The following is a 22336-nucleotide window of genomic DNA, read 5'->3' on the forward strand; positions in this document are numbered from 1 at the left end:
CATGCTTCTCCCTAACTAGATCATAATTTTCATGAGTGTGGAACCAGGCCTTGCTTGCCTAGGATGTGTCTGACATTTTGGATGGTGCCCATGATGCCCATGGATGATGACACGCTCATAGCTGAAGAATCCTGATTCTCCCTACTGGTTTGAAATGTCCCCTTGGTTGTGGGCTGTTTCTGGACTCTTCTCTCAATTCCAGTGGTCTCTCCTTTCCCTATACTAGAATCTACTTGTGGTACCAGGAATATAGCTATGCAGCTTACTTGGGTTTCCATATTCTCAAATTTTGATTTTTTTCCCTCAAACGTACTAATTTCCCAAATTTACTCTTTTAGATGAACTTTATGGTTACCAAGTCCCAAAAAATGTGATTGAGATTTTGATTGGAATTATACACACATTGATTAATTTGGAGATAATTGATATCTTTATGTTACTAATTTTCCCCGACAGGAACATTGTAGATAACTTAGTTTATGTACTTTGCAAAGTTTTATGTTTTTCATCTTTGTTATGGTTTTCTTCTTTGCACACCTCTTATTAAATTTCCTCTTTGGCAGTCCATACGTTTATGGTTTTGGTTCTATTGTGAATGAGATTAAATGTTTAGTTACATTTTCTAGTTATTTATTGTCAGATATATATGTATATATATACATATGTGTGTGTGTGTGTGTGTGTGTGTTTCTTACTTTCAGTCACTAGTTAGTACTATTAGAAACCAAGAGAATCTCTTGGATTTCCTAGGTGGAATCTTTTATAGATATAGGAAAGGATTCCTCAAAACCCGGACCTGTGTGAGGCTGGGGCCCCATATTTGATAGAAAAGAAGGAGAAGGAGATCCCTAGGACAGAGCACAAACATGCATACCCACTGCTGTGCCAGGCTGCCCCCTGCCTTCTCTGCTTTCTCTGCAGTGATCAATGCACTGTGAAATCGGCAGCCAAGAGGAGACCAAGTGCCAGCCGTGTGGTGTGGCTGTACATGCTCTCAGAAAATAGGTTGCTGTGGGCCACACTCATCAGGGAAGGCAAAAGGAAATGAGACCTGAAGTTTGGGTGGCGTGAAAGGAGAGTGCTTTCTTTGAATTTAATAACATGAGATAAGATCCGGAGGCAGAGAGAAGGTGAAGCTGTCCGGGAAGAAAGGCAACTCCATACCTGAGTTCAGGTGGTATTAGGATGCCATAGAGAATACAGCTGGATTGTGAGAGGGAAGAGAACAAGAGTCTCAAAATTAGCTATGGGAGTTTGGGCTTTATCATGCTCTAGTTAGAGACTGACTCTAGAGGCCATGTGAAATCCTGAGGGTGAACAACTGAATGAATGAGTGAGTGAATCAATGAATGAACAAATGAAACCCCAGTCTGACAGGAAGCTGAGAAAACAAGAATATGGGGACTAAATAGACATGAAAGAAAATGTGTTTCCATAACAACCACTGTGTATAAGGCACTTTCACATTAGCCCATGGAGTCCATGCAAGCATCTTCATTTTGTAGGTAGGACTAGTCTCATCTTTAACAATGAGAATACTAAGGCTCTGAGAGGGTAGGTAACTTGCCCAAGGTCATGGGCTGGTTAGACAGTAAGCTGGAATTGCTAGTATTTAATACTAATCCAGGTCAGACCTTAGTGCTTCTACTCTTTCTCCTGACAATGCTGCCCACATCTCTAGGAGGAAGAGGCTGTGGTTGAGAGCTAGGCAGGGGCTGGAGAGGCTCTCAGTCATCAACAGTTTACATGTGAGTCATACATAAGCTGATATGAATTAAAAATGCCAGTTCATTGCATTCGGCTTAGCTGATCTGATAAACAGACAAAGTGAAAGGCTTGGCATTGATGTTGTGGAGAGGAGTGCAGAAGAGGGGAGGAGGAGGCGGGGTTCTCTGTGTGCACAAACAATACAAGTTGGCAACGGAAAGGACAGAGGCTCAAGTTCAAGCCCCTTTCGGCACGCGTTCACTTAAGCTCCTCCCATATGCGGGGTGCTGCAGTATAACAGTGAAGATGACAGACAGGGTGCCATTCTCCGGGAGCTTCTGGAGATGGGCAATAACCCCCCAGACACAAACTCACTCAAAAATTATCAGCTGTGTCCAGAACAGGGCAGGACATGGCAGAGTGCCGAGGCAGAGTATCCACTTCAGACAGAGTGGCCGGAGAAGACCTTCTAAGGAGGTGGCATTTAAGCAAGATGCCAAGCCACGTGGACAGCAGGCGGGACGAGAGGTGGGAGGAAGCCTGTGGTGAATAAAGGACAGCATGTGCAAAGGCCCCAATGGAAAAGCCATGGAGGCTGACGCTGGGCCAGGAGAGGCAGGCAGGGTCAGGGCTGGCGGGACTCCGCGGGTGGGGGAAGATGTTTGGCGTGCACTATAGGAGCTGAGGGAAGTCACTGGTATATTTTAAGCTGAGATCTGACAGGTTCCGATTTACATTTTAAGATCACTCTTGGTGCCTGGGTAAGAAAAGACTGACAAGGGCAAGAGTGGATGCAGGGAAATTAGCTAAGGGCTGCCACAGGGGGCCAGTGACCCCTTTTATTATAAATCTCTGATGGTCACCAGCAAAGACTTGGTTTGCCAAACTCAACAACATTTATTAAGACTGTTATTGAATACTTTTCTCATCTTATAGAAATCAGAGTCTATAAATGCTAATGAGCAGTTCTGATCAATAGAGATAATTCCAGGCCATAACAGACATTGGGGTTTGTGTGAGCAGCTCCCCTGTAGGTGCACACTGGGTCTTCTTCTGACTTTTGATATCCTGAAAACAGTTTTCGGCCCCCCTCCCCCTTGCACTGAGCCCCCAGGTAGGAGAAACTGAAGTGGAGGAAAGAGGTGAAAAGATCTTCCTTTCTATTGATGACTTGCCTGTCTGCGTGCCCGTTTCTTTGGGCCACAAACAGAAACCAGGCCATTTCCAGGGAAGAGGAATGAAGCATGTTGCATGTCAAGTTCTGTGTTGAGAGGTGCAGAAATGTGTAAGGCTCCGCGTTTGTCCTGGAGGAAACTTACTGAAGGAGACACTCAAAACATAATAATATATGCAATAGGTGCTAAAGAGTGAGATAAATAAGATGCCATCAAAATAACCGGAGGAGAAAAAGAGCTAAATGTTTGTAGAAAATCTCCTATGTGCCAACTGCTTTATGTACATTGCCGAGTATCCTCATAAAACCTTGCAGTTGAGAGTGAATTCTCACTATTTTGCTTTGGAAGAACTGGAGTTCCAAGGGATTAACAGAGGCAACTAGCAAGGGTCAGAGCCGGTATTCAAACCATGTCTGTCTGGTACCAAAGGCCTTTCTTTTACACCATCTTCTTCTTTTAATTTGAAGAGGCAAGGAAAGCTTCCAGGAGGCAGTGTCTTTGAAAGAGTTTTGAAGAAAGGAAAGTGTGGAGAAACTGAGGGAGAGGAAGATGGCAAAAGAGGGAAACGCATATTCAGAGGCATCAAAAGTCTAACTGGCCTTCCGGGATCCAGTTTCCCTCCCATCCTTTCAATCCACCTTTTCCATCAGGACCAGGGCGATCCTTCTGAACCACTCCTCTGACCCAGTCTCTCCTCCTTCTCTAAGGATAAAGTCAGACTTCCGAGGGGACACACCAAGTCTCTCCTGGGCTGCCCCAGTTGCCTTCTCCCGTTCTTCTCACCCTTTACTGATTTCCTTCTTATTCTCTTGCTTCAGAGCCTTCTCTCTGCCTGGAAGTTCCCCCTGCACATGCCCCCATGCCACCTGTAGCAGGTTGACTTGTGTCCCCCAAAAGGGTATGCTCAAGTCCTTACCCCTGGTACCTGTGACTTTGACCTTATTTGGAAATATAATCAGATGTGATCAAGTTATGACAAGAAGGGCATACTGGATTAGGGTGGGCCCTAAATCCAATGACTGATATCATGATAAGAGAAAAGAGAGGGAGATTTGGATACAGAGACATGAGGAAGACACAGGGAAGGAGACCATGTGATGGAGGCACAGATAGAAGTAACGTGCCTGCAAGACAAGGAATGCCAAGGGTTCCTGGCAACCACCAGAAGCCACGAGAGACATGAGACAGATTCTTCCCCAGCATTTCCAGAGGGACCTTGGCCCATTGAGGACATGATTTTGGACTTCTAGCCTCTAAAACTGTGAACAAAACACATTTCTGTTACCTTAAGCTATTCAGTTTGTTGCAGCAGCCCTAGTAAATTCTTCTACCCCCTGACTGATGTGTACTGGTAGGTGCCTTACATCCAGTGGGCAGCTTTCCCACAGGCTTCTCCTCGTCCTCTCCATCCCTGAAGTCTGGTGAGATGCTCCCTCTACAGGCTCCTGCTCTATCAGAGTCATCCATTGACTTCCCTGTCTTGCTGAATCCCTTAACTCTTGTGCCAGTGTCACATTCACTTCTATATCTCTAGTACCCAGCATGAGGCCTGACCCATACTAGCCCCTTGGTGAATGTTGTTTGATTGAATTGATGAATGAACGAATGGCTCACCGGCTTTCAGGGACCCCTGTGGTTCATCCAAACTCACCCACTGTCCTTGCCAAGCATCTGTCACTCTCCAAGAGGCAACTCAAACAAATCCTATATACTAAGGAAGATACTTCCTATTTCTCTGGAAGTTCTGAGCTCTTCCTTCACCACTCACATCCAGCCCCTTGGATCTTACAGCTGTATCTTTGGTGCTCTACACTACCAAAGACATAGAATCTAGCCACACAGAACCTGGACCAGAGCTCGCTGCTGAGTCTAAACCTGGGAGAAACTGGGATACTGCAACCACAGTTTCACACTTTTTAAATTCAGCCCTGTAGGTTCCTTGAGCCTATAGTGATACTGATAGTCACACTTTAAATCTATAAATAGTAAGTACTAGGCACTGGTGATTCAGATAGGAACATGGCATGCTTCCACCCCTGCATGTGGTACAATCTACAGTAAAGGTATGTACAGAGAAGGCCCCTAACTTAAGACAGGGAGATGAGACCAGGCCTCCTGGGACAGGTAACTACTGAGCTGAGTCTTGATATCTTTATAAGAGAAAAGAGAGATGAGAGATTAACAGGATGAGCCCAGATGAAGGGAGTGGGTGAGGAGGGTGAGAAGGGGACAGAATGTGGGCAGAGAAAAGAGGGTATGCAAAGACACAGATGGGATATAGAGGTTGGCCCACCCAGGAAATGACAAGTTCTTCAGGAAGACAAAGCATGAAGTGCAGGTGGCTGAGACCTGAAGCGGTGGCTCAGGGAATGGTGATAACGTCCAAGCTGCAGAGAAGCGAGGAAGTCATAGTCCCCATTCTCCTAGTGAGAAGTTTCCCTGGTGCTGGGGCAGGGCTGAGGGCAGTGAGCGAGGGGTTCCACCAAAGGGCTTTTGAGTTGGTCTCCTAAGTCTGGTATCTGGTTTGCCTGGGTTGCATCTTGGGCACTCATGATAATCTGCAGTCTAACTCCAGCAAGTATGCCAGCTCAGGTAGCTGGGTCTCATTGGGCCCCTGTTCTCCATCCCATTCTTTGGTGGGGCTGCCCTGAAGTTCTGCTTGCCCTGCGGCTGGATATTGACTTCATTGCTGACTGCAGGGACATCCAGGGATGTGCAGATATTTCTGTTCAAGTCTGAGATCTCCACACGCCTTTCCTCATAGTGTTTTCAGAGTTCCACCTCCCACAGCAACACCCACCCTCCCCTCCATCAACCAACAGCAGGCCCTAGCTAAGGGTGCACCCACCTGGCCCTCACTCCCTTACCTCTTCCCACCAGCCCCCTCTGAGACTCCATTGTGCTTTGCTGAGGCTAGCGTAAGGTTCATGACACTCAGCTTCAGCAACAGGAGATTTTCTACCGAGCCTAGATCTGAGAAGTTGGGAGGACAGTGGATTCTCACTGCAGGGGCCTGTCCCTCTCAAGTGCTGTCCATAGGCGAAACTTGCTTGTGGGATTATGGTCCTCAGTTCTTTTAGTCTGAAGGAAACTTGGACACACTAGGTATTAAAAAAAAAAAAAAAAATTGCCACCTCCCTGCTTATAGGCAGTTTATCTCTATCCCATTGCAAATTGGAAAGACATGCAAAAATGAGAAAAGAAAAAAAATTCATGGCACCTTGACATGTTGATTTTACTTGCTTTCTGACTGGGCCCCAGAATATGAAAGGGCTTTGGACGCTCCTAACCAACAGTCACCACCGCAGGAACACAATAAACCCTTCACTGATGTGAGTCACGATGGTGGATCTTTACATTAGGGGAAAATGGCATGTGAATGAACAGCTGCTGCAGGGGGAAGGGGGTCAGAAATCACTCCTGTCCCCACATGAGAATGCAGCTGAAATTATCCTTGGTGACATTGGAAAGGGCAATAAGAAAATAATACTTGTTTTATCAAATGCCCCCCTCTAAGCTGCCCGAGCTGCAAACTAACAATTAAACCATGATCATAATAGCAGACAATAATAATTAAGTATCACGCTATCCAAAGAGCAAAAACTGAGAAGACAGCCCAAAGCCCAAATCCAGCATTGGTGTCCAGAGCAAAATAAAAGGCTTTTCTCTTCAGGGTCCAGCTGGCATTCAAAAGAAATAAAAGATTCTTTGGTTATTTTCTAAAGTGGAAAAATAAAACTGGGCTTCAGGTCACTGAAAATGCTGCAGAATGTTCCAGGGTAGTGACTGGTGTCTTGGACTTAGGCTGTGACCTTGTGCTTCCCTCTAATGTGCTGGGCGACCTCGGGCCAGCTGCCCTCTCTTCCTCATCACCCTGTAACCAGAGGCTCTGAGACTGCCTATCACTAGACAGAGTCCAGAGTCTGCCCTGTCGGTGTCAGGGATTCTGTGAGGGGCCAATGTATCTTTGTCCTTGGAAGAAATGTTTCCATAAAGTAAAAACACTGGTTGTGGAGCCAAAGACCTGGGTTCAAATTGTAGTTCTTTTTTTTTTTTTCCCTTGCTCTGTCGCCAGGTTGGAGTGCAGTGGTGCCATCTCGGCTCACTGCAATCTCCGCCTCTTGGGTTCACGCTATTCTTCTGCCTCAACCTCCCGAGTAGCTGGGATTACAGGCGCATGCCACCTCACCCAGCTAATTTTTGTATTTTCAGTAGAGACGGGGTTTCACCATGTTGGCCAGGATGGTCTCAATCTCCTGACCTTGTGATTCACCTGCCTCGGCCTCCCAAAGTGTTGGGATTACAGGTGTGAGCCACTGCGCCCGGCCTCAAATACTAGTTCTGAGAGAGCTGATTTGGTGACCCTGCAGAGCCTCAGTTTACCCCATATAAAATGGCTGTAATTTCAATCTATCAAGCAGCATTGCTAAGAGTATTATCATAAATGAAATCACATATAAAGCATGTAGCACATAGTATTAAAAATCATCAAATGGTAAAACCACCTAAAATAATTCCATTTTTGTTCAATTTATTTTATTTTTTACTTGACTAAGAGAAATGTGCTAAAGTCTCCTATAAGGATTGTCAATTTCTCCTCATATTTCTGACAGATTTTGCTTTATGTTTTCTCATTAGGTTACTTAGTGCAGAAAGATTCATGACTGTTAGCATTACTGTAGACTATGCATTTGATCATATGAAAGCGTTCCCTGTGTCTCTTTTAATATTACTTAACCTTGAATTTTACCTTTTTTCTTTTAAAGAAAAGCAATATTGTGATCCCTGCTTTTTACTTCCATGTGTTCTCATGCTATTCTTTTGTTCCAACCTTTTATTTTTGAAATTTTGTTGTTCTTCTGCTTAGCAGCATTCTTTTAAATTTTATCCAACCCAAGAATCTTTGCCTTGCAATATGAATGTTTCCCAGCTCATAGCTCCTTACACCTCCTGCTTTCCCTGCCATAGGTCAGTCAGTAGTTGGTCTACACGTTACCGTATTGGCTTCCTTTCCCTGTGCACCATTATCTTGGGGTCTCTCTCTGGGAGCCTGTGTTTGCTCCCTTTGCAGACCCTTTGCTCAGCATCTGAGTTTTGCACTCTGCTCAGGCACCTGACCTTAGTTCTTTGCCGATCCTTCAGAGAAGCCTCAGATGATAGCACTTCTATGCTCTGGGCCTTATATCCGGTCACCCTCCCAGTCTCCTGCCCATCCTGAGCTCCTGTAACCTTGATCTGCTCCAGAGGCTGCCTCCACTCCCCCATTCTTTTTTCTCTACCTGAGGCCTGGAGCCCTGAATTACTTTGTGGGATAGATACCTCCAGCCCCACCCAGGACCCTGTTCCCACTGCAGAGCGGCATTGGACTGTGAAGTGTGTGAAAAATTAACCTTTATTATGTTAAACCACTGAGATTTGGGGATTATCTGTTATATCAGTTAGCCATTACTGTTGGTAATAATACAAGCTTATTTCCATCATCCTGTTTTATGCTTTTTTTGTTTTGTTTTGTTTTGAGACAGAATCTCACTCTGGCACCCAGGCTGGAGTGCAGTGGAGTCATCTCAGCCCACAATAAGCTCCACCTCCTGAGTTCAAGTGATTCTCGGGCCTCAGCCTCCTGAGTAGCTGGGACTACAGGTGCGTGCCACCATGCCCGGCTAATTTTTCTATTTTTAGTAGAGATGGGGTTTAGCCGGGTTGACCACACTGGTCTCGAACTCCTGGCCTCAAGCAATTCACCTCCTTCAGCCTCCCAAAGTGCTGGGATTACAGGCATGAGACACCATGCCTGGCTGTGTTTTATGCTTTTGTTTATTATATTTTCTTGCTTTTTTGGGGTTATATTTCTTAGTTTTTAAGTTTTCTTTAGTGATTTGCAAAGTGAGTTTGGATGAACCACAGGGGTCCCTGAAAGCCGGTGAGCCATTCTTTAGTGATTTAAAACATTTTGTTTTAAATTCTATGGGTGGTTGTCTTTAAGCATTTTCAAAAGTACTCCTAAACTTGTATTTTCCCTAATCATCAAATTTAAGAAAAATAATATATTATACCATTTTGCTTCTTCTTATGTAAGACAGTAAATCTTAAAAAGGTTTTACCTTTCCCTATGCCCTCCCCCAACCATCAAACCATTGACAATATAAGTAGGGACTACAGGCCCAAGTTATGCACAGTCTTTCATGGTCACCAATTCTTAGTACTGAGTAGTTTTTCTAAACATCTCAGTAGGCTAAAAATTATATGTCTGTATTAGCTTCCTATGGATGCTGTAACATATTACAACAAACTTAGTGGCTTAAAACAACAGAAATTTGGCCAGGCATGGTGGCTAACGCCTGTAATCCCAGCACTTTGGGAGGCCGGGGCAGGTGGATCACCTGAGGTCAGGAGTTCTAGACCAGCCTGACCAACCTGGTGAAACCCCGTCTCTACTAAAAGTACAAAAATTAGCCGGGTGTGGTGGTGGTTGCCTTTAACCCCAGGTACTCGGGAGGTTGAGGCAGGAGAATCACTTGAACCCAGGAGGTGGAGGTTGCAGTGAGCCAAGATCACGCCACTGCACTCCAGCCTGGGCAACAGAGCGAGAATCCAAATCAATCAATCAAACTAACAAACAAAAATAAACAAAACCAGAAATTTATTCTTTCATAGTTCTGGAGGCCAGACATCTGAAATCAGTATTGCTGTGCTTCAGTAGGGCCATGCCCCCTCTGGAAGCTCCAGAATAGACTCTATTCCTGCCTCTTCCAACTTCTGATGCTGTTGGCATTCCTTAGCTTATGGCTATATCACTCTAACCTCTACTATTGTCTTTGAATCACCTTCTCCTTTACGTGTACAAAACCTCCATCTTTCTCTTACAAAGTTGCATGTGGTTGCATCTAGGGCTCACCCAGATAATCCAGGATAGCCCCTTCATTTCAAAAATCCTTAATCACAGCTGCAGAGATCCTTGATCCAAAGAAGGCAATATTTCCAGGTTCCACGCATTAGAACCTGACATCTTTGGGGGGCCACCGTTCAGCCTACTACAATGTTTTTGTAAGTTCCTCAGGAAGCCTATGAGAGTCAATTTTATGTGGCTTTTGTGCATATCTGAGAATAATATGTCACCTTTGTAAGTGAATTATATTTCCTGGCTGAATCAACACTTCTTGGGACCAATAACACCACTGACTTCGGACTTTGGTATTATGTTAAAGAAAAGGAGTCTTAGGAGGGTTGGATTAGTTGTGGTGGTTTTGTAAATGAATATTTTATAGAATGAGGGATGACTGTGTACTTGCTTGTGTGAGTTGGTTTTGCCAAATGCTTGTAGGGATTTTTTATGCTCCATCCTGAGCTCCTATACCCTTGGTCTGCTCCAGAGGTTGCCTCTGCCTCCTGCTTTCCCTTCTACCTCACCCAAGGCCTAGAGCCCTGAATTATTTTGTGGAGTAAGCACTCCCACCCCTTGCAATGATTTCATTTTTCATCACATTATATCTAATTTAATTTTTGTCTGGAAATTCAATGAATCCTTTCACTTCACTGAGAACATTTTAGCCCTGGTCACCCCACTCCCCATCTTTTCCCCAGGGGCGATGGTAGCCTTTTGTATTTTATTATTCCTTCTGCTCCGTTTCATTGCTGTTCTGCATTTGTGCTTCCTGGATTGGCACTCTGTCTTCCATGTTTGTCTACTTTTCATTACTTGGAGTCTAGCTTGTCTACTACTTCAATGCTTTTATTTCTTACAAGGCAAATGCTGCTGTCGTGGATTTTAGTTGTTACTGTGTGTTTAATTTCTTCGCATTCCTTTGTCACCTTCATCACTGTCTGTCTATCTCAGAATCTGTCCTCTCGCATTCCATCATCTATCTTCTATTGATCATCCATATCTTATATTCAAATGAGATTATTATGTCTATACCTATTTACATTTTCTTGTCTATTATAGTAAAACATTTTTAGAAAAAAAAATTTTGTATTTTTTTAGGGACATGTTTCTCTTTTAATGAATGGTATGTGTTAAGTGGCATCACACAAGTTTATTTTATGTATTTTTTGTTTATTTCTTTACTTATTTTTGGAAAGGGAGAGATCTATACTGGTTCAGTATGGTCAACCCACAGGGAATGTGCATTTCTTTGGTTGAACAGTTTATTCTCCTCCTCAGAGATGTTGGAATTAAGTTTTAGGATCTTAAACCGGTAGTCAAGTTGATGCATTCCGGCTAATTCAACTACTCAGTGTAGCTCGGTTGGATTATCGTATGAGGATAATTTGAAGTAGTTTGAGTTTCTTTCTCTAGAGGTGTTCCACGAAAAGTTGAATGGCCAGAGAGTGCCATCATTCTCAAAGCTACATTTATACCTACCAGGCTACCCACATCCTCTCCTTCAAAAAATGTTTACATTCCTTTTGGCTATTCCCTGATTTGTTGAAGCCTTAAATCTGACAAAGGAATACCCCACTGTGTGTTTGCTTCTCTGTTCAGTTCCTTTAGGAGGTCAGCTCTTGCAGTGTAAGTACATGGACCTTCTCTGTTTAAGGTTTAACTTGCTGTAGTTGCTCAGAAATAAACCCTCTGGAAGCTACTGAACCTGCAGCCATAATTCCTGGCAAGAGCTGTGAATGCAAGCTTCACTTCTGGTGCCTTCTGCCTCCTCTGGGCCAGCTGCCCACTTGCTGGCTGGAGGGAGGCAACACTGACCACAGTGGGGAATTGCTGCCCTGTGACTGATCTGAAATGACAGCAAGGGAATCCAGGCTTCAGGCACAACCAGATGTTTTTCTAGCCCAGCATCCTCCCAGGAAGACAAGTTCCACTGGGCAGGGGTCCTGGTTAATCAAAACCATGCCCCCCAATGCCTGCTGCATGGTGACCAAAATCTAAGAATGGAATTTTCAGTTTTCCCTATATGTTAATCATTAAGAAGTATCCATAAAGTTAAAAAACAAGGACTATTAGCCAAATATGAGCTTTATGGGCATCAGGAGCAGAAATCCGAGTGTCCAGAGTGAGAAGTTCTCCACCTTCCATGGGTCCCAGACCTCTGTAGGGAAAGCATGTCAGCAGAGGACTGTCTCCTCTCCCTTCCTCCTTCCCCCTCCATGAAGCCAGCCAACTATAGCTTCAACCCTAACGACATTTGCACATACAAAATGACTCAGTTCTTTTGAATATAACCAGGATCCCTCAAATAGTGCTCCTAGGCTCCTCCCTGGCTTCCCAGCCAATTTATCCTCTGCACTGCTGCCACAGATCTTCCTGAAGCCCTCATATCCCCCCTAGACAATGAGCTCTTCCAGAAGCAGCTGTGTACATTCCTATCTTCCTCCCTTTCACATGCCTGGGAGGGCCTCACCTCCACCCCGCATGGTGAGCTCCTATGGTTCTTTAAATTGTAAAAGTGCTTCCTCTCTGTAGTCCACTCCCAACTGCCATACAGAATTATGATCTGTCCTCGCAGACACTTTTCTATTATGTTTCGTGCATACTTCTACCATAGCAGATATCGCATTATCTTAGAATCTATAGCAGAAACTGCGGGTTGGCTGATCTGTGCTTCATTTCCAAACCTCTCATTTCTCTTTACTATCGAGGTTCTAAAAGCAAAGCAAAATCGATTTCCCACTTTTCCCCTGCCAGGCGTGGCAAGTTCTAACTAATGAGATATAGGACAATATCTCTAAGGATAGTGGTCTTTCCCAAATACACAAGCAAACTTTCATTAGGAGAGAGCTCTGTGCCCTTTCCTCTTCCCTCTTCTTTTAGACTGGAACACAGACATAATGTCTGGCGCTGCGGCAGCCAACTAGGTAGCCATGAGGATGAAAATCTCGGGATGGCAGAGCAAGAAGAAAGGTTATGGCTTCCTGAGCAGTGGTACCAAGTGTGGATGGGACTTTCAGATTCTTGTTCCAGGAGAAAAATGAACCCCCATCTGTTGAAGCCAGCTTTAGTCCGTTTTTCTATTTTCATTCCTAACTGATATAATTTCTATCTATAATACGGAGACCTTCAAGGGGAAAAGCTGTTTCTTATTTATATTTATACCCCGTGCCTGGCAGCATGCCCAGCACTGAGTAAATGCTCCAAGTTTTTAAATTGAACTGAAAGTTGTTACTGTCTTTAAAATGTTCCAACAGCTCCTTATTATGCTGAGAAATCCATTCAGAGTTCTCATCTTGGCCTTCAGTGTGTAAAGACTCCTCTTTACCACACAGCCTTATTTGCCCACATGCATGCAGCTCCAGCCACGTCAAGTGAGTGCCCTTTCATGGTCAGATCCTATATTTTCACCTATGTTCATGCCTTTGCTCTCCTACCCCTACCTGGAAAGATTGCCTCTACAGTCCCAGGCAGAACTTCTCTCTCTCTTCTCTGTTACTGAACTCCATTGCTTGGCTTGCACTTATAGCATTTATTTTATCTTGGAGGTAGCTGTCTGTTTGACTATTTCCCCACTAGAATGTGAACTCTTGGCAGACAAGGCTTGGCCTTGGTCTGGTCTTTGTGTTTCCAACTGCACAGCATCACACAGTCTCTGGCACAGAGCAGGTATTCAATGCATATTTTGTTAGATAGAATCAGACCACAGCCTGAATGGCAGACTGGAAAGAGCAAAGACTGACGTTAGACAGAACATGTTCAAAATCCACAATCCAGGGTGATTGTGAGATCTCAAGGAAGGTCATTTATCCTTTCTGGGCCTTGATGATCTCATCTATAAAATGGGGACAGTAATAACTGATTCAGAACCTGGTGTGCTATAGGTATTTGATAAATGTCAGATAGAGGCGCAGGACCAAGAGCAAAAGGCTTTCCCTCCCTTTCTTATCCAAGTTTTATCTGAGCTGGCCCACTGATTATTAAAAACCAAACCAAACCAAACCAAACCAAACCAAAACAAAACCCTCCAGCTCAACACTAGAAGGTGAGAAGAGGTTCCACTCCTACAGGATGAAACTTCTGTGTTCTATGTACGGATAACACAGGCAAGGGTGACAGGGAGAGAGCAGCTCATGGGTCTGCCCTCCTGCTGTCAGCTGCCAGGCCTGGATGGAGTGCATTGGCCCATCCGCCCCATTCTTCTATTCCACTCTTGTCACACACATCCAAGCAGGACCCATTTTCCAGCTTGGACCACACCCAAGGGTAAGCCTGACCATAGATTCCTGCAGCCAACCACTTCGCCTCTTGGGCACTCCTGGGAAGGGACCATCCTTGCCCAGCTTGCTGGAGCAAACCTGGCTACAAATCCCTCTGGTCACCTCCAGTGCTTGATCAGGGCTTAAGCAGGGTAGGGAGATGCGCCTGAAAGGCTTCTCCTGTCTGTGCCCCTGGAAATAACCTCATGGGCTAGCCTGCTGCCTAGCCCATGTCCCTTCCCATCTGGCATACCTGCTCCCACCCACAGTATAGCACCCACCACCTGAGATCCTTTAGGGGTGACTTACAGCCTGCTGTGCTTAGGAATACTCTGTTTGGGTAAAATTGACAATCCACCTAGCTTCAAGTGGGAGTTCTCATCATTTGGGAATTACATGCCAGTCATGTTCTAGGTGCTTTATATATGCTCACTCAATCCTCATGGCAACCTTAAGGAGAGTACCCTCTTTAATTATCATCTTAAAGATAAGAGAACTGAGGAACAGAGGGCTTAAAGAGCTCCCTGAGCAACATAGCAAATAAGAGTGGCAGGTAGGCTGGTACCAGAGTCCAGCTCTTAGTTATGACTTGATAGTCAATAAACAATAAAACTCATGGGACATAAAGAATCCAGCTGAATAATCAAACCAAATGGCTCAAGTGCAAAATGCAGCTGACGCAGGGAAAAACAGACAACATTGTAAAACAAAACACAAATAGTATTCTCAGAGATACAAGATGATAACATATTGATAAAAACACAAGTAGGCTGTCAAGAGTAGTCTAGAAACAGACAAAGTAGTTTCCTCGAAATAAAAACAAAAGCAAGATTTCCAAAATAAAAAGAGGCTAAAGAACAGGATAATTACTGTTGAGAACCGAAGTAATGAAAACACAAGATCACTGGCAGAATAAAAACGGGATATAGAACTTTGAAATCACTAGAAGAAAAAGCCAGTTACAACAGATCAGCTAACAACAGGTAGAGTTAACAATAAAAAAAGCAATACAGAAGCATAATGTATTTTGTTTGAAAGAAAGCATAATACATTTTATGTAAAAGAAATATAGTCCCTTGTACTCCTTTCGTATTCTTCAATGCCCATGGAACATACATAAAACAAATACATTCAAAAAGTAAAAAAAGGCACAACGCAGTCAAAATAAAAATAACGAAAACCATACAAAATCTATAAACCACTTAGTAACTGAAAAAATTCTTAAATATTCTTGGATTTAAGAGAAACCTAAATGAGTTATTGACTAGAAATGAGCCCAGTTGAACACTCTATATGAAAAAGACAAATTGTCCAAACAAAAAACACACAAAGAACCAGAAGCAGCAAAGACAATTAAATATCCTATCGTCCATCTAAGTGGTGAAGACTAAAAGTCTTGACAATGTCTAGTGATACTGTGTGGGGTAGCAGGCCTTCTCATAGACTTCTGGTGGACTCATAAATTGCTATAATATCTAGAGGAAATTTTGAGGTTACGTATCAAAATTTGCCTCCTAAAAATATATCCTAAGGAAATAAATGGACAACTGTTCGAAGATTCAGGAATAAGAATGTTGGAGTGAAAAGCTGAAAAGATTCACTTATTCAACAGGTGAATGGTTAAATAAATTATGGTGATGCATATAATATAATTCTCTGTACCCATCAAACAGGATGAGGTAGATCTATATACATTGACATGATGAGATGGTGACATATGATCAAGTAGTAAAACAAAAAACAAGTTACTGGATGTGGATGAACTTGGTTTAGAAACACGTGTATTACATTTGCTTTACGTACATATTGGCACACAAAATATCCAAAAGAATAAGTAGAGCAAACAGACATTAATAGTTATTTTATGTGGGATGTGAGGAGGGGTAAGACTACAGAGTAAGACTGTAGAAACGTTTCATTTCAAGTTTATACATTTCTTTGTTTAAATTTTGAATTTTTAAAAAATGATTATCTGGCTGGGTGCAGTGGCTCACACCTATAATCCCAGCACTTTGGGAGCTCGAGGCAGGAGAATCACTTGAGGCCAAGAGTTCGAGACCAGCCTGGCCAACATGGTGAAACCCCGTCTCTACAAAAATTAGCCATGCGTGATGGCGCTCGCCTATAATCCCAGCTACTTGGGAGGCTGAGGCATGAGAATTGCTTGAGCCTGGGAAGTGGGGGTTGCAGTGAGCTGAGACAGTGCCACTGTATTCCAGCCTGGGCGATAGAACAAGACTGTCCAACCCCCTCCCAAAAAAGAGTACCTAATTTGTATATAGAAAAATTCTATAAAGATATTCCCAATAAAAAAGATAATAACTAAATAAGGACTCAAACACAAAGGGGCTTTTTGTGTTTGTCTAATTATGAATGTGAGTTATCCTAACTTTGCTGCTGGTTATTCAAGACAGGTGTGTGTGTGTGTATGTGTGTGTGTATGTGTGTGTGTGTGTGTGTGTGTTGGGGGTTGAGGGAGAGGGAGGGAGAGGAGAAAGAGACAGAGAGGGAGGGTAGGAGAGGGAGAGAGAGAGAGGGAAAGAAGGAGGGAAGGGGAGGGAAAGGGGGAGGACTGAGTAAGCACACAAGTACTGCTGTACGTGTGCATGCTATGCACACTAGTTGGGATGGCAGGCTGGGGTGGCGGAATGAGGAAGGGACAGTGTCTTGCCACCCTATCTCCATCTTTCTGCAGTTCTCAATGAAACTGGGAAGACCTTACTTCACATTAGCTCCTTTGAGGTTGCTGTGGCTCCAAGAAGCCATCCAGACTAAGGACTGATGTTATCTTTACCTTCTTTGGACTATTTTCCATTTTGGGATCCTCAGCGTACCCCCCATTGTGGGCGGCAAGCCACCCAGGTGCCAAGGCAAGAGACGGAGGGCACAAGCTGTTCCAGTATAATAAAATACATAAAATAAGAATAGTTATACTAGATATAGATCATAGATATGATTATATATGAATATCATTAATCATTAGTTTGTAGCAATTACTCTTTATTCCAATATTATAATAATCCTTGCTCTTACAATCATAACCCAGGAAAAACCAGGTCATGTATATAGGAGCTGAGGGGACATAGTGAGAAGTGACCGGAAGACAGGAGTGCGAGCCTTCTGTTATGCCCGGGCAGGGCCACCAGAGGGCTCCTTGGTCTAGCGGTAACGCCAGCGTCTGGGAAGACACCGGTTGCCAAGCAGACCATGGTCTAGCGGTAGCATCAGTGTCAAGGAAAAACACCCACTAAGCACTTAGCAGACGGGAAAAGGGTGTCTCCCTTTCCCCAGGGGAGTTTAGAGAAGATTCTGCTCCACCACCTCCTGTGGAGTGCCTGACTAATGTCAGGCCCACCCCCCCGTTATCCGGAGGCCTAACTGTCTCCCTGTGATGCTGTGCTTCAGTGGTCATGCTCCTAGTCTGCCTTCATGTTCCATCCTGTACACCTGGCTCTGCCTTCTAGATAGCAGTAGCAAATTAGTGAAAGTACTAAAAGTCTTTGATATGCAGAAATAATGGCGTAAGCGGTTTCTCTCTCTCTCCCTCTCTCTGCCTTGGCTGCCAAGCAGGGAAGGGCCCCCTGTCCAATGGACACGTGACCCACGTGACCTTACCTATCATTGGAGATGGCTCACACTCCTTACCCTGCCCCTTTGTCTTGTATCCAATAAATATCAGCGCAGCCCCGCATTCGGGGCCACTACCGGTCTCCGCGTCTTGGTGGTGGCGGTCCCCTGGGCCCAACTGCCTTTTCTTTTATCTCTTTGTCTTGTGTCTATATTTCTACAATCTCTTGTCTCCGCGTACAGGGAGAAAAACCCATCGACCCTATGGAGCTGGTCCCTACATCCCATGACTTCATATTTCTTGCTGTGTTACTCTGGAGAGGACGTTTCCTGTATTTGTTTTGATCTTGTCTTCCTGAGGGCTAGAAAGGGCATCTCCTGTCTCCCCTCCACCCCCACAGCCACCATTCTCATCAGTGAAAACAGTCCTCACTACTGCCCAGAAATCCATTTATCAACTTCTTGTAATTTCCTTGTGTCAGCCACACCTAGATCTGCTCTGCTCTCTTTAATTCCCAGAGAATTAGTGCTGTGCCTTTTAGGTGGGTTACGGCTACTATGCCATGGATGAACACATCCTTCTCTTTAGAGGATGTGTGCCAAAGCACCTAGAAATGAAGTATGATGATGTTGACGGTGTACTTTCCAGTGGCTCAGCAAAAAGGAAAACAAAAGGATGGAAAGAGAAGAACAAAGAAAGCACATAAGCATATATGGCAAAATAGTAACGCCATTTGGGTGTAGGTAGTAGGTACGCATGTACTTGGTATACTATTGTCATAAACAGTAGTTGAGAAAAGTCGGTGTGATCACTTGAATTTTCCCTGAATTTTCTCTTCTTCTCCATCTCCACTGCCACTGCCCGGCTTCCGGCCTCCTTGTCTGTCCCCAGCCACACTCTGGAGACAGCCTCCTCACTGTGCTTACAGGCCCAGCCTGTCCCACTCCGCCCATTCTCCACAAAACTGCCAGGAGCTGTCCAAACGCAGCATCACAGCCCCAAGGCCCTCTGTGCTCCCTACAGCCTCCGCCACCAGCTTCTTCTCTCATGAAAGCTGCCACTCACCAAATTGCTGGTGATCATCCAGCTGCGGGAACCATTTCCAGCTCCTTGAGGCTGACCGCACTGCTTCACTCTCTGCCTAGAAGCTCATTACCCTCCCACCCACCTTCCTCCTTGGCTACCTGGCAATCTCCTCTCCCTCCTTCAGGACTCAGCTCTAGGGTCACCTTTTCCAGTATGACTCCTCCCATCTCCTCCTGTCCTGCTTTTCCATTCCCCTTCCTCCTTGTGCCACCACCTTGTTCTGGACTGACATGTGTGTCTGCTCTTTGTGAACCACGGCCACGTCTCATTCATTTATATAATGCCAGCACCTCGCACAGGCACAGCCAGGTAGTAAACAAACAGATATTTGTGAATATGAGGGAATGAATGCATCAATGAATGATGCTCCAAGTGAAGAAAGTGAGAAAACCTCTTGATTTGCACATGTATATACTAAAGTGAAGTAGTCATTATGTTCTTGATCCACTCATTGTTCAATCACTAGTCACTGAGGAACTATCACAGATCCACTAGGCATAAAACTACCTTTATACTTGGGTCTTGCTTCATTCATTCTTTCATTCATCAAACACTTGACACTTGTTGAGCCAGGGGCACTGGGCTAAGAGCTGGGAGACCTGCAAAGATGAATCAGGCAGAGACCACAGTTCCTGGAGGGGAGGTAACGCATGAGCATAAATAAAGGAGAAAAGTGGTCAGTGTCATCAGGAAAATATAGGCAGCAGGCAATGGAAGTTCCGAAGAGGCGGAAAGGACTCCTAGGAGCCCTGTAAGAGAGGGGGTGAGGGATGAGCTCCTGGGCGAGCTGACATTTGCACTTGACTTTGAGGGATGGAGAATTTTAGATGTAAGCCTTTGGAGGGAGGAGGGCATTCCAGAGGAAGGGCGGAGTAGAAACAAAGGCCCTGACCTAGGCCATGTACAGGGGTCACCAATAATTTTGCCTTGTCAGAATGTCACTGAAGAGAAGTGGTGGAAAATGAGGTTGGGAAGGGAGGTTGAAGTTGCTGTAGCCTCAAAGGCCAGAGTAAAATGTTTAGCTTTTATTCTGTAAGTGTGGGGTGGCCACGGAAAGTTTCTAATCAGAGGGTGAACTGATCAGGTATGCTTCCAGAAGGTTATCCCAGCAGTGCTGTGCAGGATGAATGTGTATATTTAACTTGTCCCCCTAATAATGCAAAGTCCCTATGTACGCTGTTGACCTTATTTTGCTCAGAGTTTAGCTAAAAAATCTGTACATAGTAAACACTTAATACATTTCTTTAACATTAATTGAACTGTGTACATCAGTGAATATCTACATTTCTTGCAGCAACACACCCATTCAGCCAGTTCTCCTTAATTGGAAACTCTTACATGCAGCACTCTTCTCCTAGCTACACTTTTGTTCCTTTTCTTGGCTCCTCACTGTTCCAAATCCTTAGCACTTACTTCCTGGATCATTGTAACAGACTCCTGATGGTGCCTCCCCATGAACTCTCTACACTGCAAATAACCCTGGTGGACCGACCCTGCTCAAGAAACTTCCATGGCTCCCTCTTAGTTATTGGCATTTAAGATGCTCCATAACCAGGCCATACTTTAACCCTACCTATCTCCCATTCCTTATCCATGTGTTTCCCCTACTGCAGCCAGACTGTTTCCTCTCCAATTCCCTTATTCTATCCTCCTTTCATACCTCTGCTCATACTGCTACCCTAACCTGCTCTTTTCCTCCTAACTCACCTGAGCCACGGCTCAAGGCCCCGTTTTGCCAGCAGTACAATAGTGTGAAGGTTCACAAAGACCTGGGTTCAGATCTCAGAGTTTTGATTTCCTGTGCAAACTTAATAGCGTTATGCATCCTCTTGGAATCTGAGTTTTCTCATCTACAAAATGGGAAGTACAATAATGTCTATTTGCTATTAGGGCTTATTATTATCATTATCAATAGGGCTATTGTGGGGAGTTAATAATGCAGGCTCTGTGCTCAGTAAACGGTGATGGTTCTTTCTCCTCTGAATCCTTGAAATTCCAATAAGGAATTCCTGGAAGGAAGTTACATTTTGATGGCATACCTATTTTGAAGGAAGTTATCTTTTGAAGAAGTATATACCACTGCTAGTCTTTTGCTATTTACTTCCTCCACAACTCAAAAATACAAGCATTTCTGTCCTCATTTTAAAGATGAGGAAACAGCCTGAAAAAGGGAAGCAATCTGCCAGGGGCCATACTGCTAAAGCTGAGTTAGCGCTTGCTAACTGTCAGAAATAACCACAGCAGCTGTTATTAAATATTCACTATGTTCCAAGTACTACACTGAGCATATTACATGCAATATCTCATTCAAGTGCTTTATCCTGAAATCCACACTCTATAGAAGAGGACAATGAGATGCAGAGAGGATAAGGAACTTTTCCAAAGTCCTGCAAACAGTACATGGAAGGGTTGGATTCAAATGGGGGTCTGCATGCCTTCAATCCATGCCCTTGGCTACTCTGCTGTAACTGTGCTATCTGGGCCAGTGAGGTGTATGGACTTGGCATGAAGCCCTGAGAGGCTGAGACTGACCTTTCCAGATTTTTTCAGGCATCCAGCATAGCAACCACCATTGATCACAAGGTTCTCCAGGTGAGGCAGGTGGGTCAGGCACTAGCTGGATGGCCTGGTGATGATGCCGATGATGCCTCCCCTGAACAACTCGCCAGCCCTGACACTTACCCAATGGTGCAGCCGGCCTCTGCTTCGATGGTCCAGATGCAGTTGAGATTGTGTTCATAGGGAGCTGGATACCCAGGTGACAGCACCTGCCCCGACACCTCTCCTTTTACTGTCCCTCCACACTCGGCTGAAAGAAATCCCAAAAGAGTGAGCTTCACGAGGTGGCCTGACCTGCCAGCAGTCACTCAGCAGCTCCTTTTGCCTGTTTGCTCCTGAATCTCTCTCATTCATTCCAAGTGACTGAGCACAGCATATTAAAAAGTCCCTGGATGAGACTTATATCCAGAACCTATAAAGAACCCCTACAAATCAACAACAAAAAGATGAATAACCCAATTTTAAAAAGGCAAAGGATTTGAATAAACATTTCTCCAAAGAGGATATATAAATAGCCAATACATACATGAAAAGATGTTTAACATTGTTAGTCATTAGGGAAATACAAATCAAACCCACAATGAGATATCACTTCACATCCACTGGGATGTCTGTGGTCAGAAAGACTATACAAGCGTAGGTGGGGATGTGGAGAAACTGGAACTCTCATCGTTACTGATGGAAATGTAAAATGGTGCAGCTGCTTTCAAAAACAAGTTGGTGGTTCCTCAAAATGTTAAACATAGTCACCATATGACCTAGCAATTCTGCTCTTAGGCATATATCCAAGATAAATGAAAACATGTTCACATAAAAACTTGAACATGAATGTTCATAACAACGTTATTCATAGTTATCAAAAAGTGTAAACAACCCAAATGTCTATCAACTGATGAATGAATAAACAAAAAGTTGCATAACCATGCAATGGAATAGTATTCAACCACAAAAAGGAATCAAGGCAGCCGGACACAGTGGCTCACACTTGTAATCCCAGCATTCTGGGAGGCTGAGGTAGGTGGATTACCTGCAGTTGGGAGTTTTAGACCAGCCTGACCAACATGGAGAAACCCCATCTCTACTAAAAACACAAAAAATTAGC

The 22336-nt window shown here is 44.3% G+C and overlaps 1 protein-coding gene across 1 annotated transcript in view; it reads right to left on the reverse strand.

Annotated features, from left to right (window-relative positions):
* CSMD2 (CUB and Sushi multiple domains 2) overlaps positions 1-22336 on the reverse strand; it is a 654766-nt gene that overhangs the window by 147556 nt on the left and 484874 nt on the right. Inside the window, exon 25 of the mRNA XM_030943020.1 lies at positions 21358-21484. Coding sequence (XP_030798880.1) covers positions 21358-21484 — 127 coding nt within the window. The remainder of the gene's footprint in view (positions 1-21357; positions 21485-22336) is intronic.

Source organism: Rhinopithecus roxellana, chromosome 12 (assembly GCF_007565055.1).
Source record: "Rhinopithecus roxellana isolate Shanxi Qingling chromosome 12, ASM756505v1, whole genome shotgun sequence".
NCBI classification, from domain to species: Eukaryota; Metazoa; Chordata; class Mammalia; order Primates; family Cercopithecidae; genus Rhinopithecus; species Rhinopithecus roxellana.